Source organism: Festucalex cinctus, chromosome 19, assembly GCF_051991245.1.
Source record: "Festucalex cinctus isolate MCC-2025b chromosome 19, RoL_Fcin_1.0, whole genome shotgun sequence".
Taxonomy (NCBI): Eukaryota; Metazoa; Chordata; class Actinopteri; order Syngnathiformes; family Syngnathidae; genus Festucalex; species Festucalex cinctus.
The window spans coordinates 5,408,269-5,417,519 of NC_135429.1; the positions used below are offsets into that span (position 1 = coordinate 5,408,269).

Genomic DNA, 9,251 nt, shown 5'->3' on the forward strand with positions numbered 1-9,251 from the left:
AATAAAATGCTTTGAAACACAATTATGCAAATTCATTTCGAATGAAAACATTTATTAAATTGGTTATTTTAAAAAGGTGAAAATGTATCATTGTAAACAACTCAGAATTAGTATTATTTTGGACGATTATGCTTATTTTCTAATTTTGGAATGTTGAAATTGTATTTAAATTTCGATTAATTGCACACGGCATACAAAGGTTATACAAATACAACTTCAAAAATAAAAATACAAATGATATATACATATACACATTGAACGATTTTTTTTAACGTGATGGCTGAAATTGACCACCTGAGGGCAGTGTCTTGGCACAAAATGGCGGCCCCAGGTACGTAAGTCGGAACACTGTGGACAAGCGCTTCTATGCCAGTGCAGCCGTAAAGTGTCATTTACATCACGTATCTTTTTTTATTAGATTAGTTGCCTCATTTGAAAGTTTTAGCATAAAAATATAACAATTATCATATACTTCTAAGTAAATCTGAATCATATTGTAGTGTTTTGACACAAACGTTTCAAAGAATGTAATGTTTACATAATCAGAATCTCCAGTTCACTAGCGACACCTACTGGGGACAAGCGCTTGAAAGAAAAATAAAATATCGAAGGCCATGTGAACAAAAGGAACACGTGAAGCACGACATACTTGGATTTAATATTTTAATTGGGCTCACATGAAAGCACATAACCAAATAACGTACTTAGAGTGCCACCTGCAACGTTTCAAATCCTTATCCCATCTTTTTTTTTTTAAGTTCTATTTTTTTTTCTTTTTTACCCACCATGATTATAAGAAACCATCACTAATTTGTGTCGACTAAATGGTCCAAAACGCTGCTTCCTACCGAGTTACTTAGCGAATTAGCAACAACTTTGACTTCCAGAAAGGACGGCGCAAACGCTTCACCTGGTTCAAGCTAAATTCCAAGCAAAATCAAAATTAAAAAAATAAAATAAGTGCTAGTTTCAAAGCACATCTACCTCTCACGCCATACTACGAGAACTACATACATTCCTGGGGTCAAGAGGGGAATAAAATACACACAAAAAAAGGTAATATAAAATAAACACCTGAATAGAAAAAGTAGCAAAACAAAGTTACAGTATCAGGCCGTTTTTTTTTTTTTGTTTGAATCAAGTTGTTCACTGTTAAATATGCAAGATATAAACTGAAGAAAATGTCAGCGTGATGGAACGTAACCCTTGCAGCAAAAAAAAAAAAAAAAAGACCAAAAGATGGACAAGAAAAAAAAAAAAAAAAAAAAAAAAAAAAGTCCATTCACACACAGAACCATAGCAAGTATGCTGCTTGAGCGCACCTCGAACCCACTGAGTCATTGTGACGCATGTACCTTCCGTAAAACATAACAGCCGGGTGACGTCAAACATTCACCACGATCTAACTACTAACTTGGTCAGATGAAACCTGTATTATTTTTTATTTTTTTATTTTTTTTTAACGGACAAAAATCAGACGATGGTGACCATTTTTGTTTCATTCGACGCGTTTCAAGGTGTTTTTGTGGACCCAGGTGTCACAACAGTTCAAGTAAAAACATACAAAGTATCAAAATATAGTTTGAGGTTCGTTTTTGTCCTGTAACGGTGGCAACTTGCTACCACAAACGACAGCTTAATTTGGAACTAAAAACAAACATCGGGACTAAACTATACCGAAAAAAAAAACAAAAAAACATAACATCCATTTTGTTTGACACATTGAGTAATGTTCAATTAGGGAAAAAAAAAAAAAATCTATTTTCTTTTTTTTAATAGTGGAGGTGTTCTTTCGATGAACAAACACATACTGTACTTTACACACTGTGAGTGGAGCGTAAACATACATATATGTGCATGTATGAGCACACGCACAACCACGCACACAACTTAGGCTGGTGAGAGGTAATAAAAAACAAAACAAAAAAAACCCAAAACTTTTCATCTTATGGCGGAGTTCAGTTCTTGACGGCCTCCGCCGGCGCCTCCGCCTCATCGCCATCTGGCTGGACGTCGGACACCCACAGCTGCGAGCAAAAAATTTAATTAAATAAAAACAGGTCAGAGACATAAGTGCTGAGTCAGGGTCAAATACCGCAAAGTTCATGTCAGACAAGCAGGAAAATGGGACATTGCTCCGAGCCGCTCCTGCCACACCCGAAAGTCTTATGACTCACTGGTATGCTTGTGAGCAATGACATGCCGATACTAATGACGAGGGGTCTGCATGTGCTGTTAACTAGTGAGATCTATGCACAGTGGCTCACATTTATTAAAAATAAATAAATACAAACATCTGTCATTGTAGAGAGGCATTTGTGTGACAAATATTCACAAAAATAAATTAAAACATCCAATATAACCTGGACATAATATGAATTTCCTGGATAAAAAAAAATATAATAATATACAAAATAAAAATCCAAATTATTTGACATAAAACAATTTTTTAAGCAGTGAAAATACTTTGCCTGGTAACAAGTTACTTTTATTACAAAGTAAATCAATTATTAAGTTACTTTTTAAAGAAAGTAATGAGTAACTATAACTACAACAATTTTTTCACAGCGAAGTTCCCAACACTGGTCACCACGTATTGGGCCATTTTTAAATAAATAATTGATTACCCGGTAAAATATGATTTGTTGGACACTGTGAAGTCACCACCTCAAGACTGAAAGTCGCAACGAGTTTAAAAAAAAAAAAAAAAAAAATAGGGGGGTCGATGAGAGAAAATAGATTAACATTTAAGTAGGCCTGCATTGTAAAAATAAATAAATAAATAAATAAATAAATAAATAAATAAATAGCTGTAATGTTTGAATACAGAAGGAAGCTCGGCATCCACCTATTAAGACCACCTATTCTGTATGGCATGGCACAACTCTTTGGTCTTTAAAGTGGAAGTCGACCTAAAACATTTATTAATAATAACAATAATGTTTACATGTGACCTCAGTAGTCTAAACACGACATTCTGATTAATATTACATTTGCGGAATAAGAGTTATGAAGCAAAATGCAGCCATTTTTAGCCATCTCAGCGGCCATTTTGCCACTTGTTGTCGACTGAAGACGATGTCACTGTTGCTCAGACCTCAGCCAACAACCAATCACAGCTCACCTGTTTTCTGAAGCTGAGCTGTGATTGGTTGTTACCTGAGACCTGAGCAGCAGTGATGTCATCTTCAGTCGACAGCAAGTGGAAAAATGGCCGCCCCTGAGACGGATAAAAACGACTGGATTTTGCATCATAACTCATGTTCCACTAATGGACTATTAACCAGAATACCATATTTACACATTATTGTCATTTTTTTTTTTACTTCCCTTTTAAAACAGTTGTGGAACACTGAAATGTAACCACGGCCGTTCGCAACAGGCAATTGCAGAGCTAATTAAAATGATGTGGGCGGAAAATGTTGACACATTATCATGATTTTTTTTTTTGTCATTTCATGCCATGCATCCTAAAATATTAAAAATAATCGAGACAGTCTGCTCAGCAATTTAGATCCTGCCCCCAAAATGAGCTGACGAGCCACCAGACTGTTCTCCTTTAGAGATAACGACACCGCCTGAAGGATTTACACTGTGATGGACGTTTTCATTTCATTCCGATTGGTAACAAGTGTCAAGGGGCAATGAGGAAATGAAAGAAGAAGAAAGAACAGAGGAATGGACAAGGCAACTCACAGTGAGATTGTCGCGGAGCAGCTGCATGATCAAGGTGCTGTCTTTATACGAGTCGCTGTTGAGCGAATCCAGCATTGCAATGGCATCATCAAAGGCCTGGAAAGCAAACAAGACAGCCAACGCATTTGTTTACAGGGCAACCTTGAGAGAAAAATAATGGCAGAAGAGGGAGCTTGTTACCGTTTTGGCGAGGTTGCAAGCCTTCTCGGGCGAGTTGACGATCTCGTAGTAGAAGACGGAGAAGTTGAGCGCCAGGCCGAGGCGGATGGGATGAGTGGCGTCCATTTCCTTGTGACTGATATCCAAAGCGTTCTGGTACGAATTTTGGGAGTGATCGATGATTTCTGTCGGCAGGATGGAGGGCAAACGCTTAATTGAAAGCATCGCAATCAACCAGTCTAGACAACGGAAAGCTGTTGGAGCGTTTATTTGATATTGTGTTGCATTTGTCCTGACTACAAGACATTCCATCTAGTGTGATGAATCAGATTGTCTGACTTAAGACTTGGTATAGACTGGTTATCGGCCTGACAGTTTTCACTCGTCGCAAAGGGATTTTGAACAAATTCAGGCAATTTTCCACCAATCTTTTGAAACATTTACGAACCCTGACGAAAACCCCAAATTAGCTACATTTGCACGCATTTGTTGCTCCGGGAGACATTTAGGGATTTATTCAAATTTCCACTTTATAAAAAATGATGCTGACGCTGGGAACTCCTTGCACTTTTTATTATTTAAAGAAAAAAATTAGAAAAAAATTAAATTATGAAATTATATTGAAATTTTGGAAAACTAAAAACTTTAGGGAACCATTTAATTGCTTAACTTTAAATTTAGCTCAACATGCTGCTAACCCTGGAAGCTCCCTGCAATTTTTTATATTAAACAAAGCTGTCAATTCTTTATATGTTTAAAATTAAAAGAAAAGTATCTTTGAGAGAAGAGCTTGAAATATTGGTTATCAATCTCCTTGACTACCACTAATCGGCATCGGTCTTGAAAACTATATCGGTCTATCTCACTACTTAAGACTAAGGGCAAAGAGTACTAGCACATGGACCTAATGTTCAAACAGCTTTATAGCAAGCCGTTGAAGCATTTATTACAATATCCGACTAGTGCACCGAACTGTTCTATGAGTAAGGACAAAGTGTACTAGTATTATGATTGATGTCAAAGAGTGAATAAATGCTCAATTGTCATAGAATTTTGAGTGTAACCGTTGCTGTGTATCCATGTTAGTCGCTTGGAAACGGAATAATGGGTTGGGCAACTTCACTCACCGGCCTTTTTGTCTCCAGAGGCCACCTCAGCCAGGTAGCGATAGTAGTCGCCCTTCATTTTCAGGTAGAAGACCTTGCTGTCGGCAGCAATCGCATTGGGAATCAGATGTTTTTCCAGCAGGTCCTGTGAGATGGAGGAAGGGGCATAACAGTTGAATGCCACCTCTTGCAGCTCACAATGTTTTCTTTTTTCTTGTTTTTTTTTTTTTTTGGGGGGGGGGGGGGGGGGGGGCGGGGGGTCACCTGTGCAAACCTGCAACCTCACTGGGTGACAACCAGTTAAAATACACACAACGCACTCCCACTAATCTCGAATCCTGATACGTCCAAGTCGGTCTGTTTGTACAGCTCACACTCTTAGCCTAAAAATGTACATGTGCAGAGAACTAAAAAGGTATTTTATACTCTCATTATATTAAATAGAAATATTGTCCCGAGGTGTGCTTGTGCGTGTGGATGGTTGTTTGTCTCTGTGTGCACTGCGATTGGTTGGCGAACAGTTCAGGGTGTACCCCGCCGACAGCCCAGAGTTGGCTGAGATAGGCTCCAGCGGCCCCCCCCCCCCCCCCCCCCCGACCCTTGTGAGGAATAAGCGGTCAAGAAAATGAGTGGATGGATGGAGGTTCCATGTTTTTATAGCAATAGAACACAATATTCTGCGGGCCTTGCAAAATCAGATATGATATAAATAATACATGATACAAACAGATATGCGGTTTTAAATTTCATTAGAGTCAGCAGGACACAAAACTTTTGGTATCGGAGCGGTGAATGGAGTCAAAGTGTCATTCGCGTCCTCATCCTTGACCAACTTGTAAGCATGCGCGAGAACCTTACCAGAACTTCCTGACAGATGTCATTGAGCTCCGTCTCGATCTTCTCCCTGTACTCTTTGGCCTGGGACGCCTTGCTGCCTTCCTCCGACTTCTGCTCAATGCTGGACACCACCCTCCACGAGGACCTCCGGGCACCCACCACGTTCTTGTAGGCGACGGAAAGCAGGTTGCGCTCCTCGTTGGTCAGCTCGGCGGGGGCCTGCTCCGTCACCTGCTTCATGGCCGCCGCCATGTCGTCATAGCGCTCGGCCTGCTCGGCCAGTTTGGCTTTCTGTACCAGGTTGTCCTTGTCTGCCATGGCTACTGTGTGGGCTGCGGAAGTAGTTAGGGGGAGGGATGAGGTAAGGAAGGAAGGATGAAGGAGCGGGAGAGTCGGCGGGGAGAAAAAGGCAAAAGATTAGAGGGAGTTGATCGGGAGGGTGTGGGGGGAAGGAGGGGGAGGGACATCACGGATATGATCACAGTGAAACGACAATGGATGGCAACACACTTACCTTCTTGAATTCTATAATGCCCAAAGGCCATTAAATTAAGCAATGATTGATATTTAAAATGGCTAGCAGGTAATTAGTGCGGCATTCTGGCCCTCTTTAAAGTGATTGCTGTAACAGAGACTATCCTAAACTATTTTAACATAAAAACATACGAGTGTGATACGATTACTCAGCAATTAACTACAAAAAGCCAAACATCTTGCTGGTTAACAAACCAAATGATCACTCCAATTGCCTTTGAATGTAGCACCCCAAATCACGTGAATAAAACAAGCACAAACTACAAGCATGCGAGACCCACCATTATGCTTTAAAAAAAAAAAAAATCTATTCACATGTATCGGTATATTGTTGTGCTCTTTCTTTCTGTAACAATCCCAAAGATGCCAGATGATAGCGAACATGTGGGATGGAAGATTCCAGAAGATATCAGACAAGCTCATTCTTAAGGCCTTTTCACACTGCACTTAACAGGCAGTGTGCTGTTAAACAAATCTATTCATTGCGTATGTGCTAGCAAGGGTGTGAACACATTGTGTGTGATGTGCCCTGGAGTTGAGGAAAAAACAAAACGTTGCGGTGATGTCACAAGGCGCATCCAATAGGAGAGGTGCTGGCAGAGTGATTTCAGAATGCTAACAGCAATAGACCAACCAGCAAGAAAAGCCTTCCTGATAACTTCCTGGTGGCTGCTTTTCAAGCACAAATTCCAAATGCCACCCAGTTTGTCGTCCTTTGCACACTGCCCCACGATGATCACTTCAACTTGACCAAATATGATTTCCTTTTATCCTGAGCTTTGACGGCAGCTTAGGGTGTTACAGAAAGATTTTAAAAAATGGGAATAGGTGGGTTTTTCAGCTAATGACATGTTATATATATATATATATATATATATATATATATATATATACATATATATATATACATATATATATGTGTGTGTGCCACAAATGACACAGGAAGAAACCATGATGGTTAATTGCCAAAAAATAAAAAATAAAATCCAAGGGTTCACACTAGTACAATTAAAGCAAACCACCAATGTAATGTTACCATGAACCCACAACATGTAACCTTCATTTTACTCGTTTGTTTGATTTACATTTTATTTTGCTTAATTTAGTACAGCCTCGGGATGGTTGACATAAAAAAGGCTTAAGTAGCACACGACTGGCGAGGACCATTCCTCAAAATGGCAGCCGTCATTAGTGCACAGGTAAAAACATGTACACGACGCAAACGTAAGCCCCGACGCGTCTCCCCACCGGTCTTTCAAACAATAAAAAATGCTTCGAATTTGCGTACCGAGCGTAGGAAAGAGAAGGTTAAACGTCGTCTTACCGTGAGACTAGAGAAGACCGTCTTAGAAAAGCAACATTTAGAGTCAAAATGGCACTACGAGTCAGTGAGTCACATCCACCTGCGCCCTTCTGTGGAATGTCGGCTAACCAGGTTTCGCGTCGTACACACCTGCACACAAGGAACCGACAAAAATACACACCCAACCGACAGGGACGAGTATGGAATGTCGTATTTTAACATTTAAACACAGCGAGGGGCTTCTTGTAACTAAGTATTTGGACTGGTGACCTCGGTGAGAGCTGGAAATAAAAGGAGACTAGCTTCGTTCGCTAGTGAACGCCCTTTTTTTTTTTTTCGCTTCCCGGAAAACAAGACCGAAAAATGAACCGTAGCTGGGTTAAGTCGTTCATTTCGTCTCGATCGAATAAAGATTGATAGAAAACACACGAGGAATCGTTATTTTGCGGATAATAGGAGAGAAATGGAGGCTTCCAACGCGGTCGCAGCAGCTCGCCGAACAATGAGCGAGCATCACCGCCGCGGTTCTCCATTCAAGCGAGTCCGAACCCTCCCCCCCACAAGCCCCGAATGCGTTTTTTTACGACCCCGCCCGGCATCGACTGGGAAATGGCCCCGCCGTCGGTGCGCTGGAGCGGGGGCTGCCCCAGCACGACTAACCTGTGGTCGTCGTTAAAACGGCGCTTGTGTCTTGTTTCCTGATTCCTGATTCCCGGGCCGCACAGCTGATGATCGCTCGCTCTCTCGCTCGCGCTCCCGCTCGTCCACGGGGTTTCCCTCCAATCAAAGCAGCACAAGCAGGGTCGAGCTGGGACGGATGACGTCACGGGACGGTTGCCGGGGCAACCGCAGCGAGGAGGGGAAAATGGCGAGAAGATGTCGGTGCGGGAACATGTTTTAAGTATTTAGATTCATTAAAAGAGCGCAGGTGGACTGTTTTTCTGTTTAAAACGTTTTTTTTTTGCCTTCCTGACCTCTTTTCTGCCTAAATTCTTTCCTTCTGGTCGCAGCTACTTGTATGCCTTTCTGCCACCCTTCCATCAGACCATTTTTTTTTTATTCATCCTTCACTTGAACCTTTTCTCTGCATTTCTTCTTTCCTTCTCCCTTTCTTCCTTCAAACCCACTTTTTATTTTCTTTTTGAAGTTTGATTTTGTTCTATGTATTTATCTATGTATTTAATTATTTCTTTATCCACTCACCTACTTCTTAATTTACTGATGTAAAATTTATTTACTTTAAAAAAATTGTATACTCACTTCAAAATGTTTGCTTTGTTCTTGTTACCTTATTCTTTACTGCACAACCAATTTCTGTTTCATTTACAGCACTTTGTACACAGCAATGCCTGTTTTTAAAGCGCTTTATAAATAAAGTTGAGTTGAGTTTAATTTGAACCTTCTATCCTTCCTTTCTCTTTTCCTGCCTCCCCCTGTATTCTTACCTCCTTCACACCTGTTTTTGTTCATCCATCCTTCAATGAAACATATACATTGCTGCCTTTATTTGTCCTTACCCGCTTTCATTTGTGACCTCTTTATTTCCATCCTCCCTTCCTTCTCCCAGACCTACTTTATCATCCTTTTCTTTCTGACCTCTTTTCCTGCCTTCCTTT

General features: G+C 40.5%; 1 protein-coding gene across 2 annotated transcripts; it reads right to left on the reverse strand.

The window, feature by feature from the left end:
• Positions 1-649: 649 nt before the first annotated feature.
• LOC144006942 (14-3-3 protein zeta/delta-like) lies at positions 650-8,456 on the reverse strand. 2 transcript variants are annotated; one of them, XM_077506071.1, is made up of 7 exons: positions 8,296-8,431; positions 7,657-7,785; positions 5,820-6,130; positions 4,983-5,106; positions 3,877-4,040; positions 3,697-3,792; positions 650-2,027 (listed from the first exon to the last, which is right to left on the reverse strand). In XM_077506071.1, exons 3-7 carry the CDS (start codon positions 6,114-6,116, stop codon positions 1,959-1,961), a joined length of 750 nt encoding a protein of 249 aa, XP_077362197.1. In that variant the 5' UTR covers positions 6,117-6,130; positions 7,657-7,785; positions 8,296-8,431; the 3' UTR covers positions 650-1,958. The 2 variants fall into 2 exon arrangements, with proteins under 2 accessions (XP_077362197.1, XP_077362196.1); XM_077506070.1 differs by lacking the exon at positions 7,657-7,785 and having other exon boundaries at positions 8,296-8,456.
• Positions 8,457-9,251: the final 795 nt, after the last annotated feature.

Excerpts from the sequence above, each read along its gene's own strand:
- LOC144006942 (XM_077506070.1), bottom strand. The coding sequence starts at position 6,116 with ATGGCAGACAAGGACAACCTGGTACAGAAAGCCAAACTGGCCGAGCAG. Across the intron at positions 5,107-5,819 it reads ACATCTGTCAGGAAGTTCTG|GACCTGCTGGAAAAACATCT; the intron begins GTAAGGTTCTCG and ends TCCATCTCACAG. Across the intron at positions 4,041-4,982 it reads CTCTGGAGACAAAAAGGCCG|AAATCATCGATCACTCCCAA; the intron begins GTGAGTGAAGTT and ends TCCTGCCGACAG.